Genomic DNA, 20,136 nt, shown 5'->3' with positions numbered 1-20,136 from the left:
CATTCACTCTCTCCCGCCCCACACTCTCCTCTCACTCTCTCGCAGTCTCTCTCTGCTCTCCCTCTTTCAATTACTCTCACAGTCTCTCTCTCACTCCGCCTTCTTACTTCTCACACACATACACTCTCTCCCTCTCCCCCCTCTACCCTCTCCCCACTCCTAATCTCTCTCTCCCCTCCTCTCACCTAATTTCTCTCTCCCCCCCATCTCCCAATCTCTCTCTCCCCCTACCCATCCCTCTCCCCTTCTCTACTCCCTCTCACCTCTTCCTCCCGCTCTTTCCCCTCTCTCTCCCCCCCTCCCACCCTTTCCCCCCCAATCTCCCATTCTTCCCCCCCTCCCCCACTCTCTCTCTCCATTTTCTCCCCCTCTCTGCCCCTCTCCCCCGTGCTCTCCCCCACGCTCTCCTGCTCTCTCCCACTCTCTCCCCCTTCCGCGCTCTCCCCCTTCCACTCTCTCCCCCTCCTGTTCTCTCCTCCACGCGCTCCCCCACTCTCTCCCCTATTCTAGCTCCCAAGCGCGGGTCACTATCTGCAGTGGCAGGAGCCTGCAGTTCATTGCTAAGGATGCGGTTGGTAAGAAACACACTTGCTTTCCTGACGGACTGCAGTAAAGGCTCTGGGCGCTGGGTCCCTTAATAGCCGGCTCCTGCCGCTGCCCACTCTCTCAATCCCTCCGTCTTGCCCCCCCCTCTCCCCTCCTTCAAGTCCCGCCTGAAAACTTTCCTGTTCGACCGTGCTTACAGGCACCTACCCCCTCCCCCCGGCTCGGAATCAGACTCTGCCACTGTTTAGTGCTCTGGGACGCTAACCTACATGGAGGGTGCTATATAAGTGCAAGTTGTTGTTGTTGCCTTGGGAGGATGTTCACCAGCGAGGGAGGGAGTGAATGGACGTTGGAATGTTGGAAATGGTCGCAGGCCTCATAAAATCACCCACCAGGTTACTGGCATTGGACCACACTGATCTACAAGATTGAAGAATATTTTTATTTGCAATCGGTGCTGTTCAATTGTAGAGACATCCTTCTAACTCTACACTGGTTCTAAATCACAAAATCTGCCAGTTCTAATGCAACAGTCCAGTATCGGATCATAACAAAACCACCTTGATGGTCCTGTTTCTACTAAGATCCTAATTGAGAATTTGCTATAAATACCATTTCCAACAATCAATCCAGCATCTGTTTAAAGCTGAAATATTCTCCAGCTTTGAAACTGAAATATACCAGATGTTTACACAGATTTGATCCCTAAAGAATTCGAAGAGCATTAAGATGAACCAGAGAATGGATTCAGAAATGGGCTGGCAGTGGAATATTACGGTGTCAGTGGAACTTCTAACAACCTTCAGTGTAATGTGAATTAACTATGTTCGCTTATCTCCTTTTTTATAAATCTCTTATTGATCAAATGAGCAAAGCTACAATTTTTTTAAAAAAAGCAATTAGCCCCTACGTAATTAAGATGAATTAAATTTATTTTTAAAACATTTCCAAATCTCAATAAATGTTGAACATTCTTACAATGACTGTCTCCCCATTTACTTGTTAAAGATAAAGGTTCTCAACAGGAAGGTGGAGCAGCAGCGTAAAACATCTAACAATGGACTGTTTGCTTTTTTCATATTCTGCCAACCACTGAAAATTGTATAATACCATGGATGATTTCCTGAAATATGATTGCCTGGCTGGGTGGCTGACTATGATTATTGAATAATACATTACAGTGGCAGTCTGTAAAAATAAAAGAAGATTGTAGAATTCACACAGGAAGAACGCAAATTTGTTTTAGGTAACAGTCTATCCACATTTAGCAAACAATTGGGCAGGGGCAGTTGTCACCGAAGTTAGATATTCCACTTCAATAACAAAAAATTTCCAGATACGTCTGCATGATTTTGGTGTATTATAAAAATGTTTCTGAAGATGTCATGGATCCTGTCGTGCCCAGTTTTATTTTAGCCAGCAGCTATTAATACTACAACTAATCTGTATTAGTCCCATCAAAACATGTTTTCATATGGAGTTATCACTCCCACCTTGAAGAAACCTTCCCTTGACCCATCACAGCTATCCAGCTACCGGCCCATCTCAAGACTCCCCTATCCAAGGTCCTTGAGAGAGCCGTTGCCTCCCAGCTTCGCTCTTTCCTCTCACTCCCTCCATGAGCCCCTCCAGTCGGGTTTCCGTGCTGCCCACAGCACAGAAACTGCTCTGGTCAAGGTCACAAATGACATCTTGACCATGCGTGACCAGAACTCCCTCTGTCTCCTCGTCCTCTCCGCTGCCTTTGATACTGTGGACCACTCAATCCTCCTCCACCGCCTCTCCTCCCACTTCAACCTTCAAAGCTCTGTCCTTGACTGGTTCAGGTCCTTCCTTTCACACCGCCTCCACTTTGTTGCGGTAACCATTTTCTCCTCCCGCACCATTTCGTGGAGTATTCCTCAGGGCTCTGCCCTCGGTCCCCTCTTCCTCACCCTCTACATGCTCCCCCTTGGTGACATCATCCGCAGACATGGGATAAATTTCCACATGTATGCGGATGACACCCAACTCTACCTATCTGCCTCCACCCCCAACTCCAGGACTACTGGCGTCCTGACCGACTGCCTGTCCGACATCAAGTACTGGACGAGGGCCAACTTTCTCCAACTCAACGTCAGCAAGACCGAGGCCCTCCTGATTGGCTCGCGCCAGCGCCTCCACACCTCAGGCGCTGGCAGCATCAGCCTCCACAGCTACACACTCAACCTCACTAAGCCAGTCAGGAGCCTGGGTGTCTTGTTTGATCCCAAACTGTCCTTTCTCCCCCACATCCGTGCCATGACTGGCACTGCCTACCACCACCTCCACAACATTGCCAGACTCCGCCACTGCCTCACCCCTCAGGCTGCCAAAACCCTCACCCACGCATTCGTCACGTCAAGGCTTGATTACGGGAACTCCCTCCTCATCGGCCTTCCCAACTCTTCCCTTCACAAGCTGCAGATCATCCAAAACTCTGCAGCTCGTGTACTCTCACGAACCAGGCTCCATGACCCCATCACTCCCACCCTCACCCGACCCCATCACTCCCACCTTCGCCTGACTCCACTGGCTCCCCATCCCACAGAGGATCGAGTTTAAGATCCTCGTTCTCACTTTCAAGGCCATCCATGGCCTTGCCCCCTCCTACGTCTCTGACTGGCTGATTCCCAACCAACTTCCCAACCTCCGTTCATCAGGCTCTGGCCTGCTCCATGTCTCCTGCCCGACCCGCCCTAACATTGGTGGCCGGGCTTTCAGCCTCTCTGCCCCCACACTCTGGAACTCCATCCCACGGTCCCTTTGCCTCGCTTCCTCCCTTGCCTCCTTCAAGGCCGGTCTCAAGATCCTTCTCTTCGACCGTGCCTTTGGTCTCCCTCCTATCTCTCTGCCTTCCCTCACCGCTAAACCACCCCTCCCCCATGCTCGGACCCCGGCATCTGACTGTTCAGCGCTTTGGGACGTCCTCCTGACGTGGAAGGCGCTCTATAAATGTAATTTTGTTGTTGTTGTTAATTTGCTGAATACTGCTAATTACTGCAATAGAATTACCTTCTTAATGGTGCCTCTTTTGCAGAAGGTCATTTTGAAATGGCATTCTTTATTCTCATACATGTTAGACAATCTTTTGGGAGTTTACGTATTATACCAGAATATTGTTGCTGAATGTGCATGGCTTAACTGATGCAATTTCCAGTGATTGATGATGGATTTAACAAAGGTTTTGAATGACCAATTTGATTTTTAGTACCTGTTGCAGGTCTGATTTAAATATTAATAAAGGCAGAGAAAATAACTGTAACTTAAAGAAATTAAATTATTCTGTTTTCTCCCTTTTTTAAAAACAGATGCAGATTTATTTTTATAACCCTGACTTTGAAGATATTGAGTCTGCAATTACAAGCAAAGGAGTTATTGGAGGAATGGTGATATTCTTTCAGGTAAGATAAGTTATATACTTTAATATATTAATCCACACAGAACAGAGATTTTAGGTTCAAATCTTAATATGTGCCAAGCTAACTTACATCCTTGCTGGAAGGTGCACATTTAGAGGGGTACCGAGGATAGGGTTGAGATCCACTAAAATACTCTCCCTTGGTCAGTGCTCATTGTCAAGACTTATTTATGAATAATTGCCACTTGAGTGAGACACTGGATGATTACTGTGGAGTCTCATCCCATCCTGCAGAAGGAAAAACAAGTCACAATGCATTCCGGAAAGGATAGAAAATTGGAGGAGATAAATTGGTGAAAGAGAGAAAAAAAGATTGTAAATGGGAGATTTTTAGCAGTGGCTATTTGCCACTCATTGGCACAGAATCTGTAGTCTTTCTCAGAGGGGGTCATAGCATGAAAGAGGAATGGAAATGTTTCAGCAGTGCAGTTGGAGGTACACCCGAGCCTTATTTCTACAGATCAATTGAATTCAAGGTGATCCAAGCCCATTAAAGCTGGAGCCAGAATAGGCTTTTTTTTTAAAAATTGCCCAGATTTCTCAAGATGTAAAACTTGCAGAATACTAACTATCTGCCTTTGACCCAAGAGCAGTTCAGTAAACCTCAAACCTAATTTGCATTCCATAACAGTATGTTCCAAACCTAACACTGACTCCTTAATGTGAAGAAAACGTCTGGAGAAATTTCTGTGCAAAATACTATGTAACTATAAAATAAAAATATATTTATGCTATATTTTTAAAATTATAATTTTTTTTGCAATTCCGCATCACTTAGGATCTGCCCGTTTGCCTCTTTAATAACTTGTTCCTCTATATTATTATTTATGTCTTTGCCATATCTTTGTGTAACTGTGTATGAGAGAATCGCTTTCATTACACTCGCGTTTTTCCTTTAACAAAGTATTCAACTGTTTAGTTAATCATTTTATTTTTTCTTGACCACAGGATGTTTAATGGCTGTGTTATCTGAAGATAACATTTACAAAGTTTCAATTTGATAAAACAAATCAACTAGGTTTTGTCTGTATAGAATAATGTGCTACAACAGTAATGACATAAATAGAACATTTGCGAAAATGTATTGCAATTCATTTAATTACCTAATAAGTCAGTTATTTTGCATGAATATTCTTTTATTCAACTGAAATCTTTCCCAGGGTGCAACTAATGCATCGAAGATGATAACTAAATAATACAGTATGTAGCTGCCAGTTTTAGGTTTTCAATCAGATCCCTCATAAACTGGCAAAGCTGAAACTGATTCTTTCCCACTTCAAGAGCAGTCACAATATGGTTTCCGGCTTGGCAGTGCCACAACAATGTGGTTGGGGGATGGGAGGGAGGGGAGAAATAGCACATTTCAGCAACGTATGCTTTGCCTAATTCATCAGCAGGCTTCTGCCATCTGTACTGAGATGTCTGACGCAGAGTAACACCAGCCAGCCAAAACTGTGCCGCTATCTGCAACTGTGCACTCCTCACAGAAGACGGACGTGTGTGATGGAATTTTTAAAAAAAGTTCAAAATCAAGTCTCTTTTTAATCTCAAATTATTATGTGTGCATTCTCCCCGTAACTTTTACAATGTATTTCCTGTAGCCAAATACAGACCTAAATGTTAGCCATTCCATCAGCAGCTGATTGTCTCAGGGTTATTCGAGGAGAATCTTAGCACACTTCATTTGCAAGAAATCTGTCAAAATATTAATAGGGTTGCTCTGTCCTCTTAGCAAATTTTTCTTTGAATTCATACCAGGTTTGTCCAATGTAAGTTCTGTCATGTTAATTATATTGCACTTCTTGTGTACGTAACTCCAGCAGTTTGTTTATGAGACCAAAAAGGGATTATATAGCATTCTTAATTCTGTTCTGTTGTGCACAGTATGGTAATAAGACAATCCCTAGAACACTGAGCAGTAAAGTTGCTAAAGAAAGTCAGCATATAATTAATATGGAAATTGGTTTGGATAGTGAAAAAGTTCTCTTTCTGCTCCACTCTGAAAATTACAAATAGAGAAAGCCCAGTAGCTAATGACAGTGCTATCTATTAACTTTTAAGCAAAGTAATCGGTTTTCTTTCCAGTTTGTCAAATGTAATATTTATAAAATATAGATTGAAAAAAAATTGATTTCCTCCTTTGTGTTGAAAGGGAACACTTGTAAACAACATTATCGCTAAGTTTATTGTTTCTAGTTGAACGAAAGCACAAAGAGAAAAAGGTTTAGCTTTTTTCTGAAATGCTGTACTCTGTCCAGCGCCCTTGGGACATCCTCCCGACGTGAAAGGTGCTGTACAAATGTAATCTTGTTGTTGTTGTTAGCGATAGATGTAACTGTTCTTTCGACAATGATGGATCCAATCTGGTGGAAATTACTCGTTAACCAATTTGAACTAGCTCCTGGTCCATTTGAATCCTTGAATTGAATTTGAACATTTGCATACAATTAAATTTAGAATATATCTGATCATATTGTACATTTCGTNAAAAACAGGTCTTAAGTAATATACTGTATATGTTAGGAGTCATTACAGTAGAGAAGTAGGAACGCCAACTGGAACTCTATGCAAACCAGTGATTGATACAAGCCAGTGACCTCCCGACAGTGTGTATGTGGTGTTCTTAGAGAGCTAGCACAGATGTGAATGATGGACTGAATATGATAATAATAATAATACTTGCATTCGATATAACGCCTTATCAGATTGTTGAAACATCTCAAAGCGCTTCACAGGATACACTATAAAGTAAACCGATTGTATATTCTGTGGGCGAAACTCCATCTGCGCACAGCAGTGTCCCACAAACAGTCGTGGATTGAGTGACCAATTTATACTTATTTATGGCCTCAGCACTCCTGTCGCAAAGTAACCCCACACAAGTCACTCAGGGGTGGATTGGAAATACAAAGGGGCAAACAACTTAGAGACTTAATACAGGTCCAATTTTTTTTCAGGATCTTAAAGCTCAGGATAGAGAGCACTCATCAATGTCATCACAATTCCCCCTTGTCCAAATGGGACCAAAACTTGATGTCATTCGGTGCTAAAATTTCTGATTCCTTCCCTATGATCTTATCAATTGCAAACAGTGGTTCACTGGGGTGAGGTGCCTTTGGTAATTCAGATCAGTTGGTATGGGATAAAACAATGGCGTCAGCAATGCTTCAGCAATAGTAGGAAGATTAACCTCCTCTGATGTCCATTCAGCTATTTTGGGGTGGATATTATCTTTGGAAAATAATAATAATAATAATCCTTGCATTTGATATAGCGCTTTTCACGTCGGGAGGACATCCCAAAGCGCTTCACAGAACACACTGTAAAGTGAATTGACTGTATATTTGTGGGTGAACGCGGCAGCCAATTGCGCACAGCAATGTCCCACAAACAGTCGTAGATTGAAAATGACCAATTTATTATTGTTTTTGGTTTTGGAGGGATTATTATTAGGCTCTGTGTGGAGTAAGGAAACTTGCCCAAGGTTTCGCCCTCTGCCTGGAAATGAACTCATGTCTCTCACTTGCAAAGCGAGTGCTCTAACCACTGAGTTACAGGACTCCACAGAATGTAACACAAAATGTAACGTGATTATAGCAGACACCCATTTCGAGAATTTTTGCCTGAGTATGGATTTACTCTTATTTATTAGCGCTTCAGAATATCTAGAATTTGGCAAATTCTTTTAAGTTTCTTTTAAGAGCTACAGAAAACCTAACTTTAGAGTTTAGACTAACTCTGCCTCCTCCATCCCCTTTGACCTCTCTGCTGCATTTGACACTGTTGACCATTCTATTCTCATCCACCTCCTCTCCTCTCACCTCAACCTTCACGGTTCTTTTCTTGAATGATTCAGAATGTACCACTCACACTGCCTCCACTTCATCTCCACATACAGTTTCTCCTCTAGCCCCCGCACCGTCTCGTGTGGCGTTCCTCAGGGCTCTGTCCTTGGTCCCCTCCTCTTCAATATCTATATGCTCCCTCTTGGTGACATCATCCGCAGGCATGGGTTCAACTTCCACGTGTATGCGGATGACATCCAACTCTACCTCTCTGCCTCCACCCTTGGACCGCTGATGTCCTGACATCAAGTCCTGGATGAGAGCTAACTTTCTTCAGTTGAACGTCAACAAGACCGAGGCTCTCCTGATTGGCTCCCATCAGTGCCTCCACACCTCAGGCACTGACAGCATCACCATCCATGAATTCACACTCCACCTTGCTGAGCCAGTCTGGAACCTTGATGTCTTGTTTGACCCTCAACTATCCTTTCTTCCCTGCATCCGTGCCATGACCCAGAGGGAGCGGGCAGGTTGGTTGCTGACACCATTTTTTTATCCCACATCCACCACCTCTGCAACATCGCCCAGCTCCGCCAATGCCTCACACCGCAGGCCGCCAAACTCTCATACACGTATTCATAACATTCAGGCTTGACTATGCAAACTCCCCACTTGTCGGCCCCCCCAACTCCTCCCTCCATGGGCTGCAGATTATTCAGAACTCCGCAGCCCGTGTCCTCTCCCGCACCAGGCTCTGTGACACTCTCACCCCCTTCCCCCCCCGACTCCACTGGCTTCCTATCACACAGAGGATACAGTTCAAGATCATGGTCCTCACCTTCAAAGCACTCCATGGTCTTGCTCCCCCTACCTCTCCGACCTCCTAACCCTACCACCCTGCTCGCTCCCTCCGCTCAGCGGGCTCCAGCCTGCTTCACGACCCCGGCCTCACTCGCCCCACTATTAGCGGGAGGGCCTTCTGCCACTCTGCCCCGCAGTCCCTCCGTCTCGCCCCCTCCCTCGCCACCTTCAAGACCCACCTCAAGACCCTCCTCTTCGACCGTGCTTTCGATCTCCCTGCTTCTCCCCCCCCCTGCCCTCCACCCTCCCCAATCCAAACCCTCAGCTTGGGTCCGAAATACTGACTGTCCAGCACTTTGGGACGTCATCCCAATGTGAAAGGCGCTTTACAAATGTAATTTTGTTGTTGTTGTTGTTGTTGTAGACTATATTGAACAATTTGCCAAATTCTGTACACTCTAAAATGTTACATTGAGTAAATCTTGACCCAGGTGAGTTTTTCCCACCCATTCCGAAAAGAGATGGTGAAGTAAAAATCTCAAAAATACTAATTTTCATCCATTGAAAAGATGAGATCCTTTGTTCCATTTCTTGGGATATTGTAGCTTTTAAATAAAAAAAACACCATAAGAGCATTTGGCACTGTTTTGGATTGGTATAGTGTGCTTCAAAGTAATTTACTGTAAATATTAAAATGCAGTAGAAGGAAGTGGTAAACCTTTAACACAATACAGCTGAACATATGGTACCTTGACCTTTGTCAGGGATAAAGCAGTTTAAATACATTTTGACTCCTGCTAATCTGTTTTCGAATGCAGTTCTGTACTAGTATTCCAATAATATTCCAATAATTCCTTTTCTACTGCTTTAAACGTTTAGATATAATGTGTGTTTTACATTAAAATCCAGGGGAAGGTGCTATCCTTCAAATGTCATGTTAGACAGAGGTCCTGTCTGTCTGTTCAGACAAACATTAAAGATCCAATGGCATGATTCGGAAAGAGATTAGGACACCGGGAGAAAACCCCAATTTTTCCAAAGGTTTCACGGGAATTTTAACCACCTAACCAGGCAAACAAGAAAATAATTACGGAAAAGGAGTTTCCAAATTAACATTGAATGTAATAGTTTCCAAAATGTAGCATGATCTTAAACTTTAAGAGAATCGTCTTAAGGCTAAAACTAGAGGATGTTTCAGGCCTCTTGCGCAATATTCTGCGTTTTATTCAACTAACTCCAGTTACTAAAAATTCATATATCAACGATGCTTTTTATCTGACAAATTTGGATATGCAGAAGTGTGCTGATGCATGACAGTGCCTCTTGTGTGTTATTTGTCAAAGCAGCCACGTCAAATCCCCAAACTGGCAATGACCTGCTTGGATAGGCGATCTGCTCTGTCTCTCCAGCTAGCTGTGGAAATGAAGATCAACATCATTCCTGCGCTTGATCTTGATCACAGCACCGAAAATCGCATCAAATAGTTTGTGCAAGCTGCCTAACATTTGAATATTTGACTTAAGGAATTTTTAATTTGCGATGACAGAACTTAGATTTGTTAAGTGAGCCACATGCAACACAGATTGACTTTTTTCCCTTTCCTTTTCCTCTGTGGGGATTCATATATATAAAACATCTTTTGCAGCTCAAGGGATGGATTTAGAAGCCTTTCCTGTGTAATTTTGTAAGCAGACACTAAAACGTGCTCAATGAGTCTTCTCCCTCTCCCCTTCCTGTGAGAGAGTGCCTTGTTTTTCACTCATGGTCTTTGGTTGCATGTTTGTGATCAAATGAGGCAGGTCAACAGTCTAAAGCTCTGTATTGAGGTACAATTCCACATTTTACAGTTGGTCTGTATCAGCCACCCTAATATATACAAGCAGTACTAAAGACTGAATCATCATCAGTGTCTCGGATGTCACCATTACCGTAAGGCAGTCTCCGATCACCACTTCATCTCCTTCACCACCTTCACCCCCCTCCCTACCTCCACCAGACCCACCACCATCTTCTACCACCCCTGGAAGAAGTTACCCCCACAATCCCTAACCGCTGCCTTGGAGTCCTCTGAACTCCTCTCCCTCTGGCCTTCATACCTCACCAAACCCTCTTCTGCTCTCACCCTCCTCCACAACACCCTCTCCTCCACACTAGACACTCTTGCCCCCATCACCTCCCGTACTGTCTCTTATTCTCGCTCCTCCCCCTGGTTCACCACCCACCTCCGCTCACTGAAGAGCCAGGTGCGGGCCGCTGAACGCACCTGCCTCAACGCTGGCCTAACGGTCCACCGGCAAATCTGGCTGGACCTCCTCAAAACCTACTGCTCCACTCTAGCCTCGGCCAAGTCGTTCTTCTACTCCAGGATAATGCTGGAGACGAAGAACAACCTCAGGCTATTGTTCTCTACCACATCCTGACTCCTCCATCCGCCACCACGCGCAGGTCATCTCTTCTAACCTTCACTGTGAGGGGATGTTGGATTTCCTTGAAATTGCTGCCCCTCCAACGTCCCCCCACCCCTTCCCTCCCACACTCCGACTCCTACCCATCCTCCCCTACACGCCTTCGAACCCGTTTCCCCACCCTCTGTCACCAACCTCATCCTGTCCTTGAAACCCACCACCTGCTCCCTGGACCCCATCCCCAATCCACTCCTTATCTCCTAGCTCCACCTCCTTGCCCCACTTCTCACAGACACCATTAACCTGTCCCTCTCCTCTGGCTCTGTTCCCATTCCCCTCAAAACTGCCACCATCACTACCACATTGAAAAAACCCTCCCTTGATGCGTTGCAGCTATCAAGCTACCGGCGCATCTCCAACCTCCCCTTCCTATCCAAGGTCCTCGAAAGAGTCGTCGCCTCCCAGCTGCGCTCTTTCCTCTCCACCCACTCACTTTTCGAACCCCTCCAGTCGAGTTTCCATGCTGCCCATAGCATGGAAACCGCCCTGGTCAAGGTCACCAATGACATCTTGACCTCTGCCTCCTCGTCCTTATCGACCTATCGGCCGCATTCGATACGGTCGACCACTCTATTCTCCTCCACCGCTTGTCCTCCCACCTCAACCTTCAAGGCCCTGTCCTTGAGTGGTTTAGGTCCTAACTCTCCCACCATCTTCATTTTGTCTCTGCAAACGGCTTTTCCTCCACCCCCCGCACTGTCTCGTGCGGTGTCCTTCAGGTCTCTGTCCTCGGTCCCCTCCTCTTCACCCTCTATATGCTCCCCCTTAGTGACATCATCCGCAGACATGGGATTAACTTCCACATGTATGTGGATGACACCCAACTCTACCTTTCCTCCTCTACCCTCAACTCCACGACCACCGATGTCCTGACAGCTGCCTGTCTGACATCGAGTCCTGGATGAGAGACAACTTTCTTCAGCTCAACGTGCGTAAAACTGAGGCCCTCCTGATTGGCTCACGTCAGCGCCTCCGCACCTCAGGCGCTGACACCATCAGCATCCAAGGCTGCACTCTCCACCTCTCAAAGCCATCAGGAACCTCGGTGTTCTGTTCGACCCTGAGCTGTCCTTTCTCCCTCATATCCGCGCCACAACTGGCACCGCCTTCCACCCCCTCCGGAACATCGCCAGACTACGGCACTACCTCACCCCTCACGCTGCTGAAACTCTGGTCCACGCCTTTATCACCTCAAGGCTGGACTATGGGAACTCTCTCCTCGCCGGCCTTCCCGGCACCTCCCTCCACAAGCTGCAGGTCATTCAGAATTCTGCAGCTCGTGTACTGTCCCGCACCAGGCTTCGCGACCACATCACTCCCACCCTCGCTCGCCTCCACTGGCTCCCCATCCCCCAGAGGATCGAATTCAAGATCCTCATCCTCACCTACAAGGCCATTCACGGCCTTGCTGCCTCCTACCTCTCTGACCTACTATCCCCCTACCTACCTGCCCGTACCCTCCATTCCTCTGGCTCCGGTCTGCTCCACATCGCCCGCCCTACCATCGGTGGCCGGGCCTTCAGCCGCTCCAGCCCCTAGACTCTGGAACTCCATCCCCCAGTGTCTTCGCCGCTTCCTCCCTTTCCTCCTTCAAGGCCGGTCTCAAGACCTTTCTCTTCGACCGTGCCTTCAGCTCCCCTCTCGACTCTCTACCCCCTCCTCGCTCCCTCCCTTCCCTCCCCTCCCCCTGACCATTTCCCCCCTGCTCGGGTCCTGACCAACTTTACAGTGCCTTGGGACGTCCTCCCGACGTGAAAGACGCTCTGGAAATGGAATCTTGTGGTTGTTGTTGTTATTTTTGTTAATTATTTCTTATATTTATTTTCTTGAGAGTATATTCCATCATATCTGTGTTCAAAATAATGTACTTTTTCAGAGATTAACAATTTGCAACATTGTTGATGTATGTATATTCAGCCCATTATCCAATAAGAACGAAAGTTAGGCAAGATTTGTTTTCTTATCGGGACTCCCAAAGATGTCACTATTTATCTCCTTGAGAAGATGGTGTTCTTGTGATGCAGTGTCAGCCAGATTCCTTTCTGAAGGAGTCGACGAGATCTAGCATACTCAGCCTGCTCCATGCTCCATGGAGAACGCTTTTCAATTCTCAAAGGGGCTGCACTGTTTCATAACAGACCTCCTGCAAACAAACTTTCTATTTAAGCCTATTTGAGGTATTGCTCACAAGATTGAGTATCATCTGATGGATGTGGTTCTGTTAGCTTGGCTCTCACCAACACCCTATTTATCTTCCGTAGGACTGTGCCAAAATGTAACTCCTGTTGATGGCTGCATTACTATTTATTGGAGTGTGTCCTCTCAGGCACATCCTGTGCTCTCTTTCTAGGTAGATGGAGAATATATCTATGTTTGGAACAATTTAGATTTGATTATGCCATTTCCTTATAATAATATCTGATTAAATTGTTTTTTTTTGTTTGTTTTGTTTGTAACAAAAGCTGTCCAGTTTTACATTTGTCCAGTTGCTGGGAGAGGAAAGTTATTGTGTAGTTACAATGGAAATATTGTATATTAATTTAGCTAACATCAGCTCCTCTGATAGCCTAGTGGGTAAAGTATTGCCCAGTCAGCTTCTGAGCCACCCGAACCAGAAATATGCATGTTTGAATTCTGATCTTCACAGAATTACATGACCTATGTCAGCTGACATCAGTTGGGGTGCTCCAATTTTGCTGCTAGGATTCCTTTTCTGATCATTATTCAGGGAGGCACCTATTAGAAAGAGCATATCTGTGGGCATCAAACAAGGACAGGATCAAACTTTGATGCGTGTGGCACAAGTGCACAATCAAATCTCACAAATGAATAATGGCCTCTTGAGTGAGTCTACCAAGTCATAGGCTATCCTGGGAAAGAAAAGAAGGAATTAAATGTCACCAATAGAGGGTGAGAGAAAAAAATTGGCAGTGTGAAAAAATCTTGTACATCTGACTCCTAGTTCGTTCAGAAGGGCCAACCTGAAAACAATTTGCATCATGTTTGTGCTTCAAATGTTGAACTAATTGCTTTTTATCCACAATATTGGCCTCAATTTCTTTTGAGACAGTTTTGGCATCCAAAGAGAGTCTGTTGATATAAGGTCAGCTGTGTCATTATTAAGTTAAATGAAGTAACAGTTTTATATTGCTGAACTCCTGCTCATATTCAAACCTGCTTGTTTTCAAAAATACCTTGCAATTTGAGAAGTCACTCAACGTAATAATAATCCTTGCATTTGATATCGCGCCTTATCACGTCTTCGAGACGTCTCAAAGCACTTCAGAGAATATACTATTAGGTGAATTGACTGTATATTTTGTGAGTGAAATGCAGCTGCCAATTGCGCGCAGCAGTGTCCCACAAATCGTCGTAGATTGAGTGACCAAATTATTATTAATTTTAATTATTTATAGGGATAATTACCCCTGGAAAACCGATCTGCCAATAGACTAACTAAGCGTTCCTACTTACTGCTAGGTAAACAGAGGCGTGTGGAATAAGAAAACTTGCCTAATGTTTTGCCCTGCCCGGGAATCGAATCCAGGTCCTCTCGCTTGCTCTAAGCTACAGGACTCCATGTTCTGTAGCTTAGTGGTTTCAACAGGTTTGAAAAACACAGAAAGGGCATTTTTATGTTACTCAAGTGACAAAATTAGTGACTTGGAGCTAGATTGTATCAGATATATAATAATAACCCTTGGATTTGATATAGTGCCTTATCACGTAGTTGAGACATATCAAAACGCTACACATGATATTCTGTAAAGTGGATTGACTGCCAGATTTGTGGGCGAAACACTGCAGCCAGTTGCGCCCAACAGTGTCACACAAACAGCCGTGGAGTGAGTGACAATTTTTTTTATTTGGGGGTTGTTGGCCAGGGCACTGGAAGACAGAAACTCCCTTCTCTTTTAGAATAGTGCCTGTACCTCAGTGGTTAAAGCACTCACCTTGCAAGTGAGAGACCTGGGTTTGATTCCCGGCAAGGCAAAATCTTGGGTAAGTTTCCTTATTCCACATGCCTGATAATAATCCCTTAAGAATTTAAAAAAAAAAAAAATTTGGTCACTTCAATCCACTGTTTGTGGGACACTGCTGTGCGCAATTGGCTGCCGTGTTTCACCCACAAAATATACAGTCAATTCACTTTACAGTATATTCTGTGAAGTGCTTTGAGACGTCTCAAAGACATGATAAGGCGCTATATCAAATGCAAGGATTATTATTATTATTATGGGATCTTTAATATCTACTTGAACAGGCAGACGGGGCCTCGATTTAACGTTTCATCCGAAGGACAGCACCTCCACCACTGCAACCCCTCTCCACCCAGCCCTGCATTGGAGTGTCAGCTTAAACTATATGATTCTAAGTCCCGACGAAGTGGCATGAGCCTGCAACCTTCTGACTTAGAGACAAGAGTTCTACTACTGTGCCAGATGTTGTATGCCCGTGACTTATTACTTTTTATAATGTGAAATATTTATCAGTATTCTCTAGTCCCATCCTTCTACTTTCTTCCTTTCGCAAAGCTCCAATTTATCACTGCAATGCTGTTGTTCTGCCAAGAAGTTACATTGGTTCCCATTCTGCTTCCAATCAAAGTAACTTTGTGATGATTTCTGGCAGGTTTTCGTTTTTTCCACCATACAACATGCACTTTTTCCTTTCCCTCCCCCATCCTGGAGAAAGTGTTTTATTCTGCAAAAGCTGTTGATGACCAGCTGAGAACTGCTGAACATTGTAGCTTGGGAGATAGCATCAGAATGGAGCTTTACTATTACTGAAAGCACCATTCTCCCAGAATATGTACTACTAATGAATGTAGACACCTTCAATTAGTATTTTAGTCTGAACATTTTCAAAGGGTGACTATGGTAAGTTAAATTGTAACATATTTGGCAGAATGACAGAATAAAGGCCAAAAGTGGTGGTTTAATGAATGTATAAAAACAAATGATTTATGTAAAGGTGTTGTGAATTCAATATTTGCTTTGCTTCAAGAATAAACAGATAAACCTCTAATAAACATTATTGATTTCAGTGTAAAAGTATTCAAATACTTTGCTAGAGGGAGCAGGGAAGAGCTGCAATTTCATACGACTGACATTTAGTATTAGAAGATTGAAATCCTTGCGAACCGTATTTGCACCTATTTAAAGAAAATAGTCTGAATGGGAAATGCTCTATATTGTAACCAAAGTGTTCTCTTCAAGCAACAGTTGCAATTACTGTAATCAAACACTGAGGAGTTCATGGAAATTAAGTGTTGGCTCAGCAACTCTTCCCTTTAAACAGGTGTTTCCTTTAAACAGATGTTCCCATTACCAGGTGTTTGTTAAAAGGGAAGGAAAGCTGTAGGGGATTACTTTGATCAAAGAAAGCCCTTTTAGTTAATATAATGGCATGTTTTAATTCTATTGCTTCTTTCCGATCCATATTGCCACAACTCTTTCCCCCATCCACCACTTGAAATGAATGGAACTGTCGTCGGTATCTATGAGTCCTCTCATCATCATAACAACAACAACAACAAGATTCAATTTATAGAGCGCCTTTCATGTCGGAAGGCGTGACAAACTGGTCAGCGTGGCTGGAAAGGGAAGAAAACCTGAATAGTTTGCAGGAGGATCTTTTCTGACACGTAGCAAATGTACGAGTCCTGTGGCATAGTGGTTAGTGTGCTCACCTTGCAAGCGAGAGGACATGGGTTTGATTCCCGGGCAGGGTGAAACGTTAGACAAGTTTCCTTACTTCACACACCTCTGTTTACTGAACCATAAGTACTGAACCCGGTTGTTAGTGGATTGGCGGATTGCTTTTCCAGGGGTAATAATCCCTTCAAAAAATAATAATAATTTGGTCACTCAATCCATAATTGTTAGTGGGACACTGCTGTGTGCAATTGGCTGCCACATTTCACCCAGAAAACACAGTCAATTTATTTTAAAATATATTTCTGTGAAGCGCTTTGAGATGTATCAAAGACATGATAAGGCGCTATATCAAATGCAAAGATTATTATATGTTATTATTTTAAATCAAGGGAAATATTTTGAATACTGCATTTCTATTCGATTCTTCTAAAACGGCGTGAAGACCTAGAAGTGCTACAATCTAGATAGATTTTTTTGACTGCCTGCCGTGAGGAAATCCATCACTGTCCTTAAGATTATCCAAACCAAACTAAAAATTCCATGCATCTCACCTATACCTGGAAATTCCAGACCTGTTTATTGGAAAGTATTAGGTGCAAGTTAGCAAGGCTTAGGGACCCCCGAAGTGTGTGTTGGGATACAGCTGGAGTGTAACCAACTAAAATATGCAGTCAATTCACCTAACAGTATATTCTGTGAAGCGCTTCAAGACATCTCAATGACGTGATAAGGCACTATATCAAATGCAAGGAAATATTATTAGTATTTTTTTTATATATAGTAATTATTTCCAAGTGTAGCAACTGATTTTGGAGACATACGCGGTAGGCATTTGTTGTAGGCCAGCTAAGCTCCACAAACAGCCATGAGTTGGCATGTTGTGTGCTGCATATCAGTAAAATGAGACTGAAATTACCATGTTGTCATGGTGATGCATCAGATTACATATGATCAGAAAAAAACTCCAAACTACGTCTTACCACTGAGATTTCTCATGTTGCCTTCGAACTCAATTTGTGACTCATTTATTCATGTTTGAGGTAGAAGTTGAGGCAGAGATGTTAGCATCTGTAAACTTGTCCTCTTCCATGTACATTGCATGGAACAAACCATGACAATTTGAATGTGGATTATCAGCCACAAAGAAAATTACAAGTTTCAAAATTATGTGTTCTGAGATTCATTAATTGTCGCAGTGAACAAACCAATTTGTATATTTCGTCAGTAAACAACACAACTGGCAAAGAATACAAGTCTCATTAACCTCTAATTTCCAGATTTTTATTTAGCAAACAATAGACTATGAATTGACATTGTGCATTTATTGTAATTTGTGAAACATTTAGGTGACCAAATAAATTCTCTTCTGACTCTTTGTGGGGGTCTCCTGCTTGCATTCTGTGGTACTGGATTACTGGTCCATGTCCTGCAACAGTGCAGATCTTTTATTCTGTGGGTATTTGGAAACCAAAGAGTCATCAAACATTTATTTTGGAGAGTTCAGATTGTAAATGCTCATTCCAAAAATTTTCAATACATAATATTTTTATGCCATATGGGTTACAAAACTATCTATGTTTTACTGTTACTGTCTTACGTCTTTTGGCATTGGTAATAGGTATTTGTGGGATTCTTGAGGCTGCCAACAGAAATGTTTACGTAATCTAAAAAAAAGGCAGGAGCATTGTCGCAAGAAGCTGCAGTTCTTTAGTACTTCAGTTATTCTGAATATACCCTCTTTAATTTGTATGAGGTGGGACACAGTGTGTGAAGTTGCATCTCTCAGAAAAGTGGTTGGCTCTCCAGAATGTAATTATCTTTTGTTAGCTTTGGTGTCAGTTGTTCATATTTTAATCTTATTTACTTCAGTGTAATCTCCATGGATAGCTCCAAAAGCAGAGCTCCTTGCAAGATAGCATCTTTCCTTTAAAGATTAAAATTGAAGATCATTTTATCTATTGCCTGAAAGGATTTAACAGAATGCATATCCTTTACACATAGGTCACCCACCAGGACAATCTCGCACTGGTTCCTATTATCAGTGGATTGAAGGGAGTCGTACATCATGGTGAGTAAGCAACTTAGAGTTCCTTTTATAGAAAAGGGAGATTGGTTGGAATTATGTCCTTCACCATTTGGTTTATCTCTCAATTTAAAATAAGTGTGCAGGAGTGCTTAGCTTGCATATTTTATTGGTTTTACTAGCATTGTTAAATTAAATATGTTAATTGTTTTAGAGTTTTAGTTTAAAATATAATGATTATGAAGACCCTGACTTTTACTAATATTTAAATTTTTTTCATGAAAAATGAGCAGAAGAGATTAATTCCAGTGCCGCCTGTTTTGTGGTAAAGCAATATAAATGTACAGTATTTTCATCTCTGATATAACTTGCAATTGGTAAGGCGCAGTTTTGTTTCCCACTACAAAAATTAAAGCAAAATCAGCCTCTGATGAAAACAAATTGATTTCTGAATTAACTGTGCGATTATATTATTCTGATTATGAAAGTCAATGAAAATGTCGGCCTATCACAAATGTCATGTTTTTTGGTTACGAAGTTCAATACATACAGTATATTACTGACTAGATAAACTACTGAACTACCTTGTCAGCTTGGGCATTTAGCCAATCAGAATTTGTTGCAGTTCATAGCGACTAAACTTAAATGATCAATTAACTGCTACAATTTGTAGAGGAAGTACGTTTATCTTCATAAAGCAGTTGGTTCATATGTCTCAATCTATGAATTCACATAGACCTCATTGTGTTGAGGCAAGGTAACCAAAGACTTAGAACAATGATTCTCTAGAGTATTCTCATGGTATTTTTTAGACACTACTGACCCGTTTAGCAGGTTAGTGGGTTGATCACAACTTTGTACGGTGAGTTAGCCTGGAGGAAGCAGACTTTACAGAGTCCAACTGTAAAGTCTCACAATAGTACTTGGGTGCATAAGGATAAAGAAAGATTTATTCAACTGAGTTTGTGAAAACTTGCCTTCTCCTAACCGAGACATAGAGCAGAACAACACAGATGTAGAAATCTGATTTTTTTTAAAGAAGTATTTCTATAGAGGAGGATTGTGCGCAGATGTAAAGAGGGAGGAAGACAAGCTAAGAGTTCAGTAAATTGGTCAGTCAGATCACATTAATAATGAAGTTATAGTATACTGCCTTCCTCTTGTGTTAAAATGATAATGATTATTTTATAAGCGGTTTCTTGTCTATGAAAGCTAATTTAATAATTGTGCCATGTCTTAGTCAATGAATTTATGCTTTTTTGCCATGTTGATATGCTCAATTTCAATCTCCGGGCATCAAGACTGGTAGTTATGTCATTAATTATTCTGACAGACCAATTTAATCTTTAGATAGATCTGATGTATGTTGAAAAGTATAAATATGCAAGAAATAACACTATAATCATTGCATTTATAA

The 20,136-nt window shown here is 42.9% G+C and overlaps 1 protein-coding gene across 2 annotated transcripts in view; it reads left to right on the top strand.

Moving 5' to 3' along the window:
• LOC103179801 (protein tyrosine phosphatase receptor type G) overlaps nt 1-20,136 on the top strand; it is a 300,620-nt gene that overhangs the window by 178,691 nt on the left and 101,793 nt on the right. For both annotated transcript variants that reach the window (XM_042339618.1, XM_042339617.1), the window contains 2 exons: nt 3,876-3,968; nt 18,698-18,764. In XM_042339618.1, coding sequence (XP_042195552.1) covers nt 3,876-3,968; nt 18,698-18,764 — 160 coding nt within the window. The remainder of the gene's footprint in view (nt 1-3,875; nt 3,969-18,697; nt 18,765-20,136) is intronic.

This window comes from Callorhinchus milii, unplaced genomic scaffold (assembly GCF_018977255.1).
Source record: "Callorhinchus milii isolate IMCB2004 unplaced genomic scaffold, IMCB_Cmil_1.0 Scaffold12, whole genome shotgun sequence".
NCBI lineage: Eukaryota > Metazoa > Chordata > Chondrichthyes > Chimaeriformes > Callorhinchidae > Callorhinchus > Callorhinchus milii.
The sequence above is the reverse complement of the archived record's forward strand: the minus strand, read 5'-3'. Positions and strand labels throughout refer to the sequence as shown.